This window comes from Pleurodeles waltl, chromosome 8 (assembly GCF_031143425.1).
Source record: "Pleurodeles waltl isolate 20211129_DDA chromosome 8, aPleWal1.hap1.20221129, whole genome shotgun sequence".
Taxonomy (NCBI): Eukaryota; Metazoa; Chordata; class Amphibia; order Caudata; family Salamandridae; genus Pleurodeles; species Pleurodeles waltl.
Window position 1 is genome coordinate 1,367,340,099 of NC_090447.1, and position 20,180 is coordinate 1,367,360,278.

General features: G+C 43.0%; 1 protein-coding gene across 6 annotated transcripts in view; it reads right to left on the bottom strand.

Annotated features, from left to right (window-relative positions):
- The window catches only part of CNTN5 (contactin 5), a 3,179,309-nt gene that overhangs the window by 1,234,152 nt on the left and 1,924,977 nt on the right, over positions 1-20,180 (bottom strand). For all 6 annotated transcript variants that reach the window (XM_069202389.1, XM_069202386.1, XM_069202392.1 and 3 more), the window contains one exon: positions 13,508-13,683. In XM_069202389.1, the coding sequence (XP_069058490.1) occupies positions 13,508-13,683 (176 nt within the window). The remainder of the gene's footprint in view (positions 1-13,507; positions 13,684-20,180) is intronic.

Here is a 20,180-nt window from a genome sequence, read left to right on the forward strand (position 1 = left end):
TGCTTAATGTTACTTATACAGATTTGCGCCAGCACCTAGTGGATAGTAAGCTGACTGATCCCAGGAAGCTTGCTGAGGAGGCGGACCTCTGGGTTAGCACCAGAGTGTCCAAGAAGGTACCTGGGGGGGACTCCCACAAAGGTGGTCAGGGTTCCCAACAGAAGAAAGAGGGGGGAGATAAACTTGCAGATAAGGAACTCTCTAAAGGCCCCCAAAAGAATTCCCAGGGAGGGGGTGGCAACCCTTCCTTTTCTAAATTTGGGAAAAAGCCAGGGACATATGACAAGTCAGGGAAATCTAGCCCCAAATGCATGGAGTGTTACCAATATGGTCACTACAAAGGCGATCCACAGTGCCCCAAGAGGGCACCGTCCACTACCGGACAGGCACCTGGGTTGACTAGTGTAGCGCTGGGGGGGGAGATGGACCCAACTAGCTTTGGGGAGCAGGTAGAGATTTCCCTAGTGTCCCTGGGAGAAGGAGAAATGGTGCCCAAGGCCCACATGCCCAGGAATACTTCCAAGTATCGGCAGTGGGTCACCATTGATGGGCAGAAGGTGGAGGCTATGCGTGACACAGGAGCCAGTATGACTACTATCAAGAGTCAGCTGGTGTCAACAGAGCAGATAGTACCTAATACATTCCACCAGGTCAGAGTCGCTGACAATCGCGAGAGTCACCTACCGGTGGCTCTGGTTCCCTTTGAGTGGGGGGGGGGGTCTCTGGTACTCTGAAAGTAGCTGTGAGTCCTGCCATGCCTGTAGATTGTCTGTTAGGCAATGACCTTGAGCACACTGCTTGGAAAGAAGTGGAGCTCAGGTCTCACCTGGAGATGTTAGGGTTACCTGAGTGGGTCTGCATGACCACACGGTCCATGGCTGACCGAGAGGGAGGTCAAGGGCATCTGGAGCCTGGAACGATGGCCCAGAGAGTTGCCAGGAGGAGGGACCAGGGGTGCGGGAAACCGGCCCCAGCAGTTCCCACAGTGGCTGACGGGGCTCCTGAGGAGGAGGCTCCCCAGCCAACTGGGGAAGACATTGCCGCCCTGGGTGACTTACCTGAGCTTGCTGGCTGGCAAGTTGAGGGTGGACCCACCAGGGAGGAATTCTGCAAGGCGCAGAAAGAATGTCCCACTCTGGAAGGTTTGAGGAAACAAGCCTCAAACCAGGCAGCAGGCGACGCCTCTGGCGATCACCACCTATATTGGGAGAATGATCTCCTCTACAGTGAGCCTAAGGTTCCGGGCTTTGGGGCAGCACGTATGCTGGTGGTCCCCCAATGTTACCGAACCTTCCTACTGGGTCTGGCTCACGACATTCCCCTGGCAGGACATTTGGGGCAGGGCAAGACCTTTAACAGGCTTGTCACCCACTTTTATTGGCCCAAAAAGAGGACACACTCAGATAAGTTCTGCAGATCCTGTCCTACCTGCCAGGCCAGTGGTAAAGCAGGAAAAAGGGTTAAAACCCCCCTGATTCCACTTCCTGTCGTTGGCACTCCCTTTGAAAGGGTGGGCATCGACATTGTTGGTCCCTTGGACCCCAAAACTGCCTTAGGCAACAGGTTCATCCTGGTTTTGGTGGACCATGCCACCCGTTACCCAGAGGCAATCCCTCTGAGGACCGTAACTGCACAGGTGGTGGCCAGAACCCTGATGGGGATACTTACCCGTGTAGGATTCCCCAAGGAAATAGTGTCTGACAGAGGCACTAACTTCATGTCTGCATACATGAAGTCTCTGTGGGATGCGTGTGGTGTAACTTACAAGTTCACCACACCCTATCACCCCCAGTCTAATGGTCTTGTGGAGAGATTCAACAAGACCCTGAAAGGCATGATTGGTGGCCTCCCTGAGGCCATGAGGCGTAAGTGGGACGTCCTCTTACCATGCCTTCTCTTTGCTTACAGAGAGGTCCCCCAGAGGGGGGTAGGGTTCAGTCCCTTTGAACTTCTCTACGGGTACCCTGTCAGGGGGCCCTTAAGCATTGTCCAGGAGGGATTGGAGAAAGCTCCAAAGACAGCCCCTCAGGATGTGGTCAGCTATATGTTGGCCCTCCGCAACCAGATGACCCGCTTCTGGAAAGAAGCCCAAGATAACCTTGAGGCCAGTCAAGAGGTGATGAAACAATGGTATGACCAGAAGGCCACCCTGGTAGAGTTTCAACCTGGAGACAAAGTGTGGGTAATGGAGCCAGTAGAGCCCAGAGCTCTCCAGGACCGCTGGTCTGGCCCATTTGAAGTAAAGGAGCGGAAAGGGGAGGCCACTTACCTAGTGGACCTCCAAACCCCTAGGAATCCCCTAAGGGTGCTCCATGTGAACCGACTAAAAGCTCATTTTGAGAGGTCGGAGATCAACATGCTCCTGGTCACAGATGAAGGAACGGAAGAGGAGAGTGAACCTCTCCCCGACCTCCTCTCTGCCCAAGAAGGTGATGGGTCAGTAAGCAGGGTCATTCTGTCTGACTCCCTGACTCTAAATCAGAAAGGAGACTGCTATGAGCTGTTGGAGCAGTTCTCCCCCCTGTTCTCCCTTACTCCTGGACTGACCCACCTCTGTGTTCATGATATTGACACTGGTGACAGTCTCCCTGTGAAAAACAAAATTTACAGGTTGTCGGATAAGGTGAAGGCCAGCATCAAGGAGGAGGTCTCCAAGATGTTGACTCTAGGGGTTATTGAGAAATCCAGTAGTCCCTGGGCCAGCCCAGTGGTGTTGGTCCCTAAGGCTACTGCCCCAGGTGCGAAGCCAGAACTCCGGTTCTGTGTGGACTACCGGGGTCTCAACTCAGTCACACGGACTGATGCTCACCCCATCCCCCGAGCTGATGAGCTCGTGGACAGACTAGGCGCTGCCAAGTTCCTGAGTACGTTTGATCTTACTTCAGGGTACTGGCAGATCGCCCTGACTGAGGGGGCCAAGGAAAGATCTGCATTCTCAACCCCTGATGGCCATTACCAGTTCCGGGTGATGCCGTTTGGGTTGAAAAATGCCCCCGCTACCTTCCAACGGTTGGTTAACGGGGTCCTAGCTGGCAAGGATGCCTTCTGTGCAGCCTACCTGGATGACATAGCTGTCTACAGTTCCAGCTGGGAGGAACACCTGCTTCACCTCAAAGAGGTGCTTCAGGCCCTGCAACAGGCAGGTCGGACCATCAAGGCCAGTAAGTGCCAGATTGGGCAGGGTTCCGTGGTGTACTTGGGACACCTAGTGGGTGGTGGCAAGGTGCAGCCACTCCAGGCCAAGATTGAAACTATCAAGGCCTGGCAACCCCCACGAACACAGACTGAGGTGAGAGCCTTTCTAGGCCTCACAGGATACTACCGCAGGTTTGTCAAGGGCTATGGTACCATTGTAACACCCTTGACAGAACTCCCTTCCAAGAAACAACCTAGGTTGGTGAACTGGACAGAGGCTTGTCAGAAAGCCTTTGACGCCCTGAAGGAAGCCATGTGCACGGCCCCGTACTCATGGCCCCTGACTACTCCCAGGAATTTATCGTGCAGACAGACGCTTCAGAGCATGGCATAGGGGCAGTCCTAGCACAGCTGAATGAGGAGGGCAGAGATCAACCGGTAGTCTTTATTAGCAGAAGGCTATTACCACGGGAACAGAGGTGGAGTGCTATTGAGAGAGAAGCTTTTGCTGTGGTCTGGGCACTGAAGAAGCTAAGACCCTACCTGTTTGGGACTCACTTCCGGGTTCAGACAGACCACAGGCCCCTCAGATGGCTCATGCAGATGAGGGGTGAGAATCCAAAACTCTTGAGGTGGTCCATTTCCCTACAGGGGATGGACTTTACGGTGGAACATCGCCCAGGGGTTGACCACGCCAATGCTGATGGTCTCTCCAGGTACTTCCGCCTTAGCGATGAGAGCTCCCAGGAGGTCGGGTAGCTCTCCCCACTTTCAGCTGGGGGGGGACACATGTTAGACCTGACAGCCTTAGGGTAGTCACCCCTAACTTTTTGCCTGCCTCCCTCCACTTTGTGGACACTGTTTTTGCTGGTTTATAGACTCTGCGCACTTTACCCCTGCTAACCAGGGCTAAAGTGCATATGCTCTCTCCCCTAAAACATGGTAACCTGGAATCATACCTGATTGGACTATTTAATCTACTTATAAGTCCCTAGTAATGTGCACTACATGTGCCTAGGGCCTGTAGATTAAATGCTACTAGTGGACCTGCAGCACTAGTTGTGCCACCCACTTAAGTAGCCCCCTTAACCTTGTCTCAGGCTTGCCATTGCAAGGCCTGTGTGTGCAGTTTCACTGCCACCTCGACTTGGCATTTAAAAGTACTTGCCAAGCCTAGAACTCCCCTTTTTCTACATATAAGTCACCCTTAATGTGTGCCCTAGGTAACTCCTAAAGCAGGGTGCTGTGTAGGTAAAAGGCAGGACATGTACCTGTGTAGTTATATGTCCTGGTAGTGTAAAGCTCCTAAATTCGTTTTACACTACTGTGAGGCCTGCTCCCTTCATAGGCTAACATTGGGGCTGTCCTCATACACTGTTGGAGTGGCAGCTGCTGATCTGAAAGGAGCAGGGAGGTCATATTTAGTATGGCCAGAATGGTAATACAAAATCCTGCTGACTGGTGAAGTCGGATTTAATATTACTATTCTAGAAATGCCACTTTTAGAAAGTGAGCATTTCTTTGCACTTAAATCTTTCTGTGCCTTACAATCCACGTCTGGCTGGGCTTGGTTGACAGCTCCTTGTGCATTCACTCAGACACACCCCAAACACAGGGTACTCAGCCTCACTTGCATACATCTGCATTTTGAATGGGTCTTCCTGGGCTGGGAGGGTGGAGGGCCTGCTCTCACACAAAGGACTGCCACACCCCCTACTGGGACACTGGCATGCAGGATTGAACTGAAAGGGGACCTGGTGCACTTCTTAGCCACTCTTTGAAGTCTCCCCCACTTCAAAGGCACATTTGGGTATAAAACAGGGCCTCTGCCCTACCTCATCAGACACTTGCTGGAGAAAAAACCTGAACCAGAAACTACATCCTGCCAAGAAGAACTGCCTGGCTGCTCAAAGGACTCACCTGTCTGCTTTCTACAAAGGACTGCTGCCTTGCTGTTGCCCTGCTGCCTTGCTGAACTCTTGTCTGGCTGTGAAAGTGCTCTCCAAGGGCTTGGATAGAGCTTGCCTCCTGTTCCTTGAAGTCTCAGGACCAAAAAGACTTCTCTCTTTTACTTGGACGCTCCGTGCGCCGAAAATTTCGACGCACAGCTTGTCTCGCGGCGAGAAAAACGCCGCACTCCGACGCGACGCTCTTGGGACGATCGAAGATCGGACGCACGGCCTCGCAAGGACAACGCCGCCCGACCTCTAGAGGAGAAATCGACGCGACGCCTGCCGTGAGATCGTAATTTCAACGCGCAGCCCCACAGATCGAAGTCTAGAGGAGAAATCAACGCAACGCCTGCCGTGAGATCGTAATTTCGACGCGCAGCCCCGCAGACCGACGCGCAGCCGGAGAACAAGCAGGAAAATCCACGCACAGACCCGGGACATCTGGTAATCCCCGCGATCCACAGAAAGAGACTGTCCGAGCGCCGGAAAACGACGCCGACTTCCCCGAGTGGAAAATAACGACGCAAGTCCGTGTGTGCTGGGGAGAAATCGACGCACACACCCTTTTTCCACGCACCTCTTCTCTTGTGGCCCTCTGAGGAGATTTTTCCACTCCCAACCAGGTACTTGTGCTTAAAAGAGACTTTGTTTACATTCTAAAGACTTAAGACACTTTATATCACTGTCCTGTGATATTTCTACAATTTTCCATTGCAACTTTATTCTTTTTGACCTACAATTATCCTGATAAATATTATATATTTTTCTAAACACTGTGTGGTGTATTTTTGTGGTGCTATATGGTGGTATTGTATGATTTATTGCACAAATACTTTACACATTGCCTTCTAAGTTAAGCCTGACTGCTCGTGCCAAGCTACCAGAGGGTGGGCACAGGATAATCTTGGATAGTGTGTGACTTACCCTGACTAGAGTTAGGGCTTTTGCTTGGACAGAGGGTAACCTGACTGCCAACCAAAAACCCCATTTCTAACACTTAATATATGGGATCCCTAGGGTGTGCCCTAAACATATCTTAGTGCAGGGTGCAGTGCTTAAATTTGTTTTTCACTGCAGCAAGGCCTACTTTTCCCATAGGATAACATTGGGTTACCTTATTATATTTAATAAGTGATCATTTTCAGTTGGGAGCACAAAGGAATATAGAGCTTGATGTCTTAACAATTGTAATTGTAAACCCTCTTTAATAGTAAGGTTGTATTTTAAGTCACAGTTGTAGGCATTTTCTCATCCTAACCATTTGGTGCCTGCAGCCTGTATTCTGGGTAACATGACTAGGAATAGCTGGATGTTGGTCTTTGTGAATTGCTCCCAGATAGCGAGACAAAAGAGGAATAGATGTTGCAGGTTCGCCATCTTTGACTCGAAGAGGGGAATGAGCTGTCACTTACCACACTTACACATCAGGAAAGCCTCTGCCCAGCACACTCAAAAAGGATTTGACACTAGTCTTGTGTGCCCATAGACAGGCTGGGACCAGGGCAGGGAGGCAGGAAATTCCAAACACCTCTGGTGGTGGCACTCTCCATAACCTTCTCCTACTTCTAAGCTGGCACAACGCAGAAATGTTGGACCTTCACACCCAACTCTTTAGTACACCTCTGGACCTGTAGGCACCCTGGAAGGATGGCGGTGCTGCTCTGCTCTTCTGCCAAAAGTATTTCTACCCTGCTCCCATGCATGTTGGGAAGGAAGACTGGACCTGCACTCTTCATTTCAAGCTATAGTGTCTCCAAGGGTCACCTCACTGACCTCCTGTTTTGAGCTACAGGGACATAAGCTCCAGAGGCCTCCCTACATCTAAACTATATACAAAAGGAAATGCTGTAAACAAAGAGTTTTCTGAAAGCTCAGTATATCAAAGGTTCATCCTTGTTGAACAAGAGAATATTTTTTCTTCTTATTAGCCCATCATGAGGCAGGAGCCAAAATGTAGTATCAAAAGTAATTTTATTATTATTCTTTAGACATCGCAATCCAGCCCAGCCAACATGTTTTCCCCCAAGGAGGACTTCACTGGGGTTAACCAATCCATATATTTGCGAAAGACTAGAATACAAGTATGGTCGTAGAATAGGTCGCTTCCAAATGGGTTCTGTATAGTATAATGACCGCAGCACGCCAAGGCATCGAAATGGACGATTCCTCTTTGATGAGGACCCACTTAGGAGCAGAATGGCAAATACATGGATTGATCAACCGTGATGAAGTCTTCTATATTCAGTTCGAAGTTCGATATGTTGCTTCTCCTGCATTTAAAGGAATCAGGACGTTGTCACTGATAGAATGGTGGTATGTCTGACAGAGGGAAGGTTGGGCAGATCAGTGTTATAATTTGAATATTCCTTTACAAGGATTTATCCTCTGTTCCAAAGTGAAATGTTTTGCTGACTAGGAAATATTTTGCAGAAACAAAAGCAATACCGATATGTGTAAATGTTTTTGGGAGACAGGATTTGTGCAAAAAGTAGAACATTAAAAAAACAACAAAACATGAACATTTTAGATTGGCACTATTTGTAGATTTTTAGGGGTTCCAAATCACCTATCAATGTGCATGTCTAATATCTTTAGGATGTTGATGCTTTTAAGCTAAAATGTTTTTGGATCGCGAACCCTATGGTACTGATTTTAGCATTATAAATGTAGGCTTTAAAATCCCTGCAGGCAAAATAACTCCGGCCAGTAACTGAACAAGACAGGCTTAAAACGTCACACGATAGCAGATTAAAAATTCTCCCCTACTGTACAGCATGTCGATCATTCTAAGACACCAATTTTTCAAAAGCCTGTGCCCTCATATGCACACGTATCTGTGCTCCTGACCTGTACATCACCTGTTGCTTATCTAACGAACACCACCCAGTGCTACCCTGATGCACAGCACAGAATGCTCCATCGATGCGCCATATCCGTTCATCCCAAGGCACAGTGCGTAATTTGAGCCAGTGGTTTACGGTGTTGCGCATTTATTTTTGAGGGCCGGGACTTATTTTGCCTCTTCAGGCATTTACTGAGACCAAAAGCCTCATATGGGAAAGACGGAGGAAGAGAAAAACGAAAGAGCTTCACAAAGGGAGAAAACAGAAAAATGCAAAAGTAAACTGAAGGGGCAGGGAGTGGCTGTAAATGGATTGAAGAGGCCAAAATGGCTTCAGGATTACGCTGGCTCAGTATTCTTTGCTCGCACATTTATTTGCAGCAGCCGCGTGTTTCAGAGAAGAGCTTTAGGCAGGAGAGCTTTGTGCACCGGCACGTGTTTCTTTACAAATTAAGCACTGATAAGGCACTTTGCCCAATGGTCGTCCGAAGCACTCCATTCACCGTTCACCTGATAAATGTCAACCCTCTCTGGTTCTCATTGGTCCACATCAATGCCTTGCACTTCCTTTTGTACGTACTAGCTGTAACATCATCAGTAACCCGTCAAGCACATCACCTATGAATTTGTGTCTTTATGTTGTGTGCTTCTCTGTACATACACCAGATAGAAGGAACACTGCTTTAGCACTGTCTTTTTATGTGGAGTGTACTATGATATTTGCAGTTACAATTTCTGTTCGCCACAGAGACAAAGTTCACCACAAAAAAAAAATCGGATTTATTTTTATTTTTATATTTAATATTATTTCACAAGCGAATTAGGATTTTTAACGTTTATTTAAATAATGGATTTCATTTCTTGACGCCAAGGAGTTGTGGGCAAAAGTTTCTGAGCACGTAGACCCACAGGAGGTGAATAACTCCAGGCCATGGAGTCAGTTTCTTTTTATGCCATTCAGTTTGATGGTCTGATAACATATCTCAACACGTTCAGTGATATGCTGCAGGTAATTTACTATAAACGACACTAGCAGGTCACAGCTGTCATGAAGCATTCACATAGATGGAAGCAGCTGGACTTTTCTCGGATGTACCATAATAATGCACAATTTACTGGACAGACTGGCATTTTAGAAAGAAATTAAAGTGTTGAAGCAAGGATTCTTCTACCTTAAATTTAATAGACTAGATCGTCGATGCAGATGTTTCTGTGTTCTCATTGTGCTATCTTTGGCGCTGTGAGCAGTTAGATTCTAACGCCATATGGTTACCAAATTGTATTCTCCATTACAATATAAGTGGCACAATTTATATAGATTTCCATAAACCATGCAAAGCAAGAACCACTTGGAAAGCTGTGTTCCAAGCCATGCTGTGTTAGGTTTTGAAGCTGGAGAATATTATTCCCGAACTGTGTAAAGTGAAGGCATTTTTATTCAAAGAAAACTGCCAGTTCAAAATGCATTTATGAGTATGTGAAGTAGTTCTAGTAGTACATTTTCACATACTATAAATGCATTGTGGATCTGCCCCATAATCTTTAAAATAATCCTAAAGTAACTTCTATAATTTGGTGGCTTCCTAATTTAATGGCGATTCTTTTTGTTCACATGAAAACAAGTTTTGATAATCTTATATTACAAACAATGGGGCCAATTCACATGGGCATGTATGAGTGTAAGAAATGGGAGTATTAGTTGAGGGGGGTGAGACAGCAAAACAAATAATATTTTCAATCCTTTTCAGGGTGAATCACTAAAGTCAGTAAATAAACAATTGACTTAACCCTGTGGTAGCTTGGCACAAATTAGAAAGTCTTAACGTAGAGGCAATGTGTAAAGTATTTATGCAGCACCCAAAATAATAAAGTAAAAATGCAACGCAAGAAAAATGCTAAAAACTAATATAGAAAAACAGATTACATTTTAATAAACATAATGACAGCAAAATTACAAAAATCCAATAAGTTGAACTGATGTGAATATTTAAAGCGTAAATTAAAAATACAGCCAAGAAGCACAAAGGGCCAACCACAGTTACCTGGTCACACTAGACCCGTTCAAAGTCAAAAGTTAAAGCTGACCGCAAAGAATCGCCAGTTAGATACAGGGACCAGATTCATCCTAGTGAAAGTTTACCTTCTGTTGTAAAAATATTTATGGAGGAAAAATGGTTATCGACGAGTCAAGCTGCAAGCTGGATCTGAAGCGGGGCTCGATGACGAAGTGCTGAAGAGCAGATTCCCAGTGCAGTTGTCGGCCATGGCGGGAAAACTCCAATTAGTGAAGTTCGAACTCTGTTCCCAGGATGGACGTGATGTCATGAAGTCAGATCTCCTTCAGCAGAGCAAATTATCAAGCTTAGGCCAACCAGTGATTCACTGTCACAGGCTGCAGAGTTGAAGGCAATCCTGATCTCTGTAGGCTCTCTAGGAGAAAGTTGGCAAAAGGTTTATATATCCCACTTTTTGAAGCCTGGGGACAAGAGGGGTGCATTCTAAAACCAATCAAGAGTCCAAAGCATGAAGCACCAATTAAGGGTTAGTACAGAATCCAACAGAGGCCAGCAGCAGGGTCCAGAGACGGTTCAGTTGGAACTGGTCAGCTCGGCAGCTGCTTGAAGAAGGGCCTCTGGAAACTTATTGTGCATCTGCAGCTTGTTGTGTCAAACAGGAGGTCACTAAATTGACCCCTTGAATCACTTTTGGGGTCCTGAGTTCAAGGCACTAAAGTCCAGTCTTCCTTAATGTTGCAGACAGAAGGGCAGTCTTTCGCCTAATCTTCACAGGTTCAACAGTGCTCTGAGGAGAGATCTGTGGTGTTCACCTTTATGATCAATGCCAGACTGCTTGCTCCCTTTCAAACGTTAGCACTTTTTAAATGTAATAAGGCAACACAATGTTATCTATTGAAGAGGTAAGCCTCACAGTAGTGAAAAACAAATTTAGGAGTTTTGCACTACCAGGACATGTAAAACGTAAAGGAGGAAAGTGCACAGAGTCCTAAGGCCAGCATAAACAAATTCAGAAAAATATGAGTGTGAAGAGAAAAGTTTTGGGGGACTACCGCCCTAAGGCTGACAGGTCTAACAGCCCTCTGTACACATACCAAAGACTTAGAAGTAAATGATATGAAATGTGCCAACTAGTTAGATGCCACTTTTGCCCTGTTTAAAAGGGAGAGCACATGCACTTGGCTAGAAGGTGTGAAATGCACAGAGTATAGCCAAAACAAAAGTAGTGTTGAATTAAACAGCAAATAATCCCGGATGGCCCTCAAGGAAAGGCACATTTTCAACAATAATTATTTGAAGTAGTACTGCAGGAGTACTATTTCACATTCTCATGCAAACCTTTCTGAGTTGGTTCATAAGTGTTCTCCCCAGAGGGGACACTATATAATCAGCTATCACTCCTGTTTCTGATCAATAAGTATTCTGTCCTTTCTTATCAGCTTTCCCTAACTCCTCACTATCTTTTCCTCCCTTCTTCCCATCATTTTGCTTCCTCACAAAGTTTCCTCCTAGGCTCCCAAATTCCCAACCTCCAGGTTCCAGTGCTCCACACTTTCCATCAAGAATTTCTGAGCTCACTCTGGACCCTCCAACACCTCTCTATTCTTCTCCACAAAATCTATAAAAATCTCCACCCTAACCTTATTAACTTGTCTCACCTCTTCATCTACTCATCTGTACTACTACATTTCTACCACCTCCAAATATGGCATCCTACACCTCCAGGTCTCTTGCCCTCCTTCCCAAAGTAATACTTATTCCTATCCCGTGAAACCTTTTGTGTTACAAATCCTATCCCCTTCTCCTACCATTTTGCTAAGCTCTCTTCTGTTTCACTAACTTCTTTTGGCTCTCACTGGTTAACTATTCTCCCTAACTACTTTCGAGAATCCTTCTCTGCTGCAGTTTCCCCCAATGTTCTATAGAAGGTCTTTCCTCTTTTGCTCTTCTATCATATGCTCCCAGACTCTCTCCAGTTTTCATATTTCCTAAGACGTTTCTCAGCATGCTGCTTCCGCAGCTTTCTTTGTTCTCCCAAGCAGTGCCTCCACTTTCTGAAATGCTCTCATCTCCAACTCATCATTCTCACCAATCTTGCAAGACCCTCCCAACTCCACATCTTCAACTCACATTTCCACCAAGAGAACCAAATCTAGCCCATTAACTATTTTTAGTTTGCCCACACTTGTTGACCAATATGAAGCCTTCCTCTGCTAAAAGGACACTGCACTATCTATGAATGTTAGGTCTATCACTGGAGGAATAACTGTAGATTAGAGTAATTAAGATGTCATCGCCAACTAGCGGTGGGATACCCATTTAGAAACTATTCTTCATACAGTTTTTAGACAGAGAGCATCTCATACCAGGAAAAGCCAAAATACAACCTGGGGTAAAGAATAGTTATTTGCCAATGAAGGCCTGTAGAGAGATGTACTTAGCTATACTGGTGAAATCTGCAACTGAAAAAGCAACCATGATGACCTGAAGGTCGCAGAGATTATTTTTGTTGCTGTGCACTTCATAAATTACAATAATCTAGCACAGTGAGCTATGAACTGCCATCAAAGGACTGCATGCAAACTGCATGGCACAATTAGAAAGTTATATTTTTCCCCCGAGTCTTTCATGAACATTATGCTGCTAAAAAAGTTTTGCTTACATAGAAATACATTTTTATTATTAAAATCAACGTTAACCACTGTGTTATGTTCTGAATCCTGAGTTTGTTCTTCTCCAGACCAAGCACTCCAATATGGATGACATGTGAATCCTACACCTTGTAGTCCCCTGTCAAGCGCTCCAATACCCTACACTAGTATGAGAGGAGCTATAAAACAAATGAATTACATGTGACAGAGAGGCTATTGAGAGACGAGAGGCCCCTATGGTTTTAATTCCTTTCACTATCACATATTTATGTGAAAAAGCTCTCTCGGCTCTTATGTACTTAAAAAATAAAAACAGAAATCACTTGGGAAATGTAGAATCTGACCTGAGGATTCAGCTTTCCTGAATAAAACCAAACATTGAAAAGTTAGTCACAGAGATGCAGCGCCAACCTTCGATTTTTGCATAATATTTAAACATAAAATAAGTATATCTTTTGTAATTTGACTATTTGCTTGGTGTGTACTTGTTTGTGTATTTTTTGCAAATTCTGTTTTTATGTTTGTAATTGAAATAGTATAAATTGATTGGGGGTCCCTGGCTTCCAGTAGTGATTCAGTCGGGCCATTACCAGTCAAAAGTTTGGGAACCACTGAATTACAGCTTTACCCTCTCAGAACTGGACTTTAGAGCTTTACCGATGTCATGTGATCCTGATGAAGATAATTACATTTCTTATATCTATCTACATGCAACATGAAGAGATTGTATGCTCAATTTAGAATTTCCATATTGTTATGACTTAAAACAAAAGAAGAAATGAAACAGTGAATTACACGACAGTGCTGTTTTCCTCGTTCATTTATTGTAGAACAAAAGGATCCTGTTCACAGAACTGAAAATATTATTTGCATTTCCAAGAGCATATTTGAGAAAAAAACACTTTTACTTACAAGCAAACTGTAGTGCAGCTTCTCTACTCAGTACAGTACCAAAGGTGTTGGATATTAAACACTGATACCACCCAGAATCCTTTTCCTCACTAGGATTGCTAATTATGAAACTTCCCTCTACAAACGTATAGCGGTAATCACTTTCCAGGTCTATTTCTGTTCCATTTTTCAGCCATCTGTAAAAAAAAAACAACAACAAAAATATTTGTTAGTATAATTTTCAAGAATGCATCAACTTAACTGCAGGAGATTTAAAACAGTTTTGCTGTTAGCAGCAAAAGAATAACATTTGTACTTAGGAATGTAGAAAATGTATTCATATTACTACATCATAGCATAGCAATGAAAAATAACTAGTTACAATTTGTAATTGAGGAATGGTCATAGACTTAGCCATTTCACACCAACTTTGATAGGTTCAGAAGTCGTAAAGTCTGCATGAATTGTACAATGCAGAAACAAAAATGTGTTAAGAAAAAATATTGATGCATAGAGGTATCTATACTGTGTGGGCAAGTGAAAAACATTCGCAAAAATAAGGGTTTGTTTCCTGATTTCATTAAACGATTAGAGTGGTGAAACTGAAAATGGATATGGCTGGTAAAATACTATCTCAGACTCTTCGATAAGAGAATAGAGAGCCTCTGGAAGAAGGTATTGTACACAAGACACATTGAATTAGCCAAGAATCTTGAATTCACAATCAGCTATAGGAAACTGACAATACACAGGGGAATTTAAATAAACTCTGCTGTCAGGAGGATCACTATCTGTTTTGAAGCAAGTGCAGTGACAAGAAGGATGAAAGATATGAGAGACCGACTATATTCCAGTCATGGCCACCTACACAAAATGTAACACACTTGGCATATATTATGGCCCATCCAATTTTCTTGCATTAGGGAAGTTGCTATGTCACTACTGGTTTACTCTACCAATTCAGGAGTGTTGGAGCTCGAACCATCACACATCTTCCATAAATCAGATCACAATCCATAAAGATGGAAGGGCATACAGGATTATAAACAGATTGGGCAACAACCTGATGTTATGTATTAAATATAACGGATCAGAAAGACTCACTGACACTTTTATAGACTCCATCAACATAGGCAAACTCTTTCCAGCCTGAAAAAATGATACTATCAGGGTGGATTCAACCTCAGTGTGAGGGAGTTCTGAATAAGAAACATACTAGATGATGTCATGATGCTGGTGACTATAAAAATACTTTAAAGTAACCGTATGAAAAATACCTTTATTAGTGGTTACCCCTGGCATAATTATAAGGCAAAGTAAAGATGAATTAAGAATGGGTATAATGGCCTGTTCATTTTTAATAGTGCCAACATGTTTCAGTCCATTCAAGTGCCAAAGGATGGTTACTGGGTTTCATCAGGACTAAATTAACCTCTAACTCCATAGCATTCACTCTTGGGAAAAGGAATTTCCTACCTCCATCAAGTGTATATAAATACCTAACAGTCATGAAAATATAATGTAGAATATAGTGTTTCAATGTTTTAAAAGGTGTAAGGCTACATGCCATAATGAAGTTATGATACCGGTTCTTGCAAACTGCTTGTGGCACATAGTGGAACTGCACAGCAAACAGACACTACATACATACTATTAGTGAGAGAAAGTGACAACAAATACACAATACTACTACTTACCCTAACTAAGTATTGCTACAACACCCTGATCTCAGTGAAATGAGACACCTTCAGCTGTCACAAACATATACAAATTCAGGAGGAAGAAAGAATATATATACACACATATATATTTAACATTAAAATTCTGAAAACAATATGCAAAATGACAATGCAGGCCGTGGACAGATAAGAAAATGTATATATTACAATCCTACAGTATTGAAATCGAAAACATGAATTAATGATCCCTCCATTGATCTTACTTATAAATTCAAATAAAGCCTCAGTGGACAGGTGCACACAAATATGGGGATGCAAGTATGGACTTAAATAACTGCATCCTAAACAGATCAATGAGTCCAAATCAGAACATGTTTGTATAAAATTCAATCAAGCCCCAGTGGGCATTTTTATCTGTGGGAAAAAGTAAATTGTTAACAAACGTCACAGTCCTGAAAAACATGAAAATAAATAAACATGCATCATACGTTAATCCAATGCTGCTGCCCACATTCCGATACTCTAGAGGGAGAGGAAATGAAGTGACCAAGTGTCTGGGAGAGACTGTGTATTTCAGAATATAAGTCCAACAATGGTACTGGAATCATACAGAAAAAATGGTGATCATAATAAAGCCCAAGTGGGCTAACATTTTCTCCGGGCACTATAAAAAATATTAGGCTTTCTTCTCCACCGTTACAAAAGAACTGGTGACAAAGTGAGATGCCCATATTAAACCCTCACCAACAAATGATTGAATAATAAAAGGTGAAAGTCATATTTGAATAAAGGTGCAGACCCATGTGTACGTGAAGAAAGGGTAGAGGAACTCCTCCAGAGGACTCCAGTCTAAATGAGCACTCTCCCTCCTTTCCTCCAGTAAAAACACAAACAAAACAAAACATGACAGAGTTAAATAAAAAAAATGGTACTGTAGGCAGAACTATAGCACTATTAATTCACATTTACTCTGAACAAGGAAGAACAATCTCAACCTCACCTGATCATGGGGATGCACTGTTCAATAAACTATTATTCAAATATATACTCAGTTCCTTATCGAGATGCAGAAATACTGGACTCATTGTTTCAAGATCAATGATCAATTGGGGCTCCGTCTGGCTCATTCTCCATGTGCGGTTGCCCCCCTGGGGACTCTGTGTCACTTGTGCTACAGCAAAAAACATTATCTTGGAATGGTCCCCATTATGCTTCTCGTGAAAGTATCTGGCAACTGGGTATTTGGCAACTGGGTATTTGGCATCACAGTGATCAATGTCCCTAAATTCCCATACCTTTTTCTTAACTGTACAAATAGTGTTCGGTATGTATCTGTGGGAACATGTACATACAAGGATATAGATGACAGACAGAATAGCAGGTGGGAAATTGTTCGATCTTGAGGGTTTTACCCCCACTGGTCTTAAACTCCTTTCTGAGCTGACTATTTCTACAGGCCTTGGATCTCTAGCAAGGAAAAATGCTTTGAAGCCCATGTTCGTTTAATTCTTCAGTTAAGATGATGTCACTATGAACAAGGAAATTCCATAAAGTCTTGACCCTGTGAAAGGTAACTAGGGGTCTTTCCTTAATCTCTCTACCACTGATGGAGTCACTCTTAGGATATCCCAATGTTTAGCTAATATGTGCCTGATCTTATCCAAGTTACTATTGTAGGTGAGTATATCTCGTTTTACTTTTTCATTTTGTATAGTTTATTTGCTGTCAAAAAGGATAAATCCTCTGTCAAAACAACATACTCTTTTAATGACCTTATTAAAGACCCATGAGGGATATCCCCATTCCCTGAAGTGGGCCACTAATGTTTTTTTGTTGCTCCAAATAGGATTCCTCAGTTCTGCAGTTCCTGTTGGCCCTGAGAAGTTCTCCATACTGAATACTCCATTTCAGATTCTCTGGATGACCACTTTGGGCATGGAGAAGGATATTGCCAGGTGTTGATTTTCTATGGCTACATGTTTAGATCTCACCCTCTACTATCTCAACCAAATCATCCAAGTATTAAATCCTGCTGTCACTAATTCTATGTGTCAAGAATAGGTTTAAAGAGTTAATGTTGAGTTTCGGTACAAATTCTATGGCAGTATTTTCAGATCACTTCCAAATAATGAAAATATCAACAATGTACCTGAGCCATAGGATCACCTGTTATAGGTCTTTGGCCAAGGCATCGTCATTGAAGATCTGTTCCTCCCATTAGCCCAGTAAAAAGTTCACACAGCTGGGAGCAAAACAGGTCCTCACCGCGGTCCCCCAGATATGTCTATTCAGGGTGGCATTAAAGAGAAAAATATTATTTTCCAGGCAGTGTCTCATTGTTTCTTCAATCAAAGATGTGTGGTCTAGGAAACTGATTTATCTAGCTCTCAAAAAGTGTTTGCAAGCAGCAACCCCCATCTCATGATCAGTAATGATATAAATGGAACTCACATCCAATGTCCTAAGACAGAAATCTGGTTCCCATGGTTAACCAGTGATTTTACCAACAAAATCTTTGGTGTCCCTCACATATGAGGGTAGATTCATAACGAAATTCCTGACTGCCCCATCTACATATTCAGATACATTCTCAGCAGCACTCTCTCTAAAGGATACAATAGGTCTGCCGGGGGAATGGTGGGGTCCTTATCTATTTTTCGAAACAGATAAAACAGAGAGCTTGGGAAATTATTTTCTCAAAATACAATATTCTTCCCAACTCAGTAAACCTTCTTCCTTTTATCCCACAGTGATGTAATACTTTCAACATAAACAGTTCTATCCACCGCATCGTAAACCAATGTGCTATTAAGTTGTCTCATTGCCTCCTGAATGTACATTTCCCTGTTAAGCATAACATTCCTCCCTTTATCCGTTGGACGGATAACAATATTATCACCTTTAGCAAGAAAATTCATAATCTGAAACTGATCGAGGGTAAAATTCATGTCACTCTTCAATTTGGTGTTTCTTCTCATTTCTTTAAGCTTTTGAGCCACCTCACAAAAAGTGTCAATATTTATGTGTGGCATGTTTGGATAGAAAATGGAAGATGGTTTAAAGTTACCGAAATTGAGTCATTTTAGATTATGCCTAAATCAAGTTCAAGCAGTCCCTCACCTGCAGCTCCCAGTTTGTCATATATATCCGAGTAAGTCCTTATTTCCTCAGGTATGTAGGAAGCACTAAATGAGTAGTTAAGAAAGGGTATTGGAATATCTTGGGCCATAGATCACTGTAATGCCAAATACCTAGTTGCTAGACATTTTCATGAGAAGCATATGAGGAAAATTCTAAGTTAACTCTTTTTGCTGTAGAACAAGAGACACTGAGTCCCAACGGGGGGCAACTGCACACTGAGAATGTGGCAGACGAAGTCCCAATTGATCATTGGGCTCAAAACAATATGTCCTGGGGGTCTGAACCTCAATGAGGAACTGAGTATACAGTTAATTTTACAGTGCAACCCCATGATCAGGTAAGGTTGGAATTCTTCCATTCCTTGTAGCTATGCTCAGAATGGATGTGTGTTGATAGTGCTATACATCCTCCTACAATACGTTGTTTTTTTAACACTGTCATGTTTTGTTGTGTTTTTACAAAAGGAAAGGAAGGTTTACGCTCAGTTGCACTGGAGTCCTTTGGAAGAGTTTCCCTACCCTTTCTTCGCAAACATGTGGGTCTGCTCCTTTCTTCAGATAAGACTTTGACGTTTCTATTCACTCATTTGTTGGTGCGGTTTAATGTGGGCACTTCTCTTTATTACAATTTCTTTTGTTACTGTGGAGAAGGAAGCAAAATATTTTTATAGCACCAGGGGAGAAAGTTAGTCCATTTGGGCTTAATAATTATTACTATTTTAGCTGTATAATTCCAGTATCTTTGGGAGACTTTACATTTTGAATTCCACAATCTCTCCCTGGCGCTTGGTCACTGCATTTCATTTCACTCTAGGGTATCTAGGGTTATATGGAATGTGGCCAGCAGCACTGGACTCATGTATGATACACATTTATTTATTTTCATGTTCTTCAGGACTGTGATGTTAGTTAACAATTTACTTTTTCCTACATTCCCAATTGCTCACTAGGGCTTGATTGAATTTTATACAGACATGTTCAGATTTGGACTTATTGATCTATGTCTAGGCTAGGGTTATTTACGTGCATACTTGAATCCTCTTACGTAAGCGCGCACCTGCCCACTAAGCCGTTATCTAAATTTATGCGTAAGATCAATGGTGGGATCATTAATTCATGATTGCAATTACAATATTGTGGGGTTGTCATATATACATTTTCTTATCTGTCTACGGTCTTCATTGTCATTTTACATATTGTTTTCAGAATTTAAATGTGACATTCAGTTATTCAGCCTATTCCAAGATGGCGCCCACAAAATGTATGGGACTGAACTAGTGTGTCCTTCCTTTTTTGTTTCTGTTTTCTATATACACAGTGTTTATCATCAAAAAAGCAAGTGATCAAGGCCACGATTACAGCCAAAGTGCTTCTGTGTCTACAGTAAATTTGTTGAAACTGCCATGTGAGTGAGCGGGAATCCTCTGATTTGGTAATTGGTGTTGGATATATATATATGTATATATATATATATATATGTATATATAAACTTCCTTTTTCATTCGCGTCGGTCTGGGCCCAAACGGCAGACAAAGGCGGGACCGCGAATCCCTTAAATATACCTCCTCTTGTTTTTTTCGCAGAAAAAACGTCTCTGTCACACAATGTCTTCATCCAAAGATCAATTTATTCTGGCAAAACAAATCGCCTAACGCGTTTCGGGAGTCTAAGCTCCCTTGATCATGAGCAATTTTAGTCCATCTCTCCATTACTATAAATCCCTTCACCATAATCACAGACATAAATGACGGTCAAAAAACCTCACACCAAATACAGCGGCCATCTTTAAACATGTTTTCTCTCCCCACATCATATATATGTGTGTGTGTGTGTGTGTGTGTCATCAATGACGTAATTGAACATGTCATAAGTATT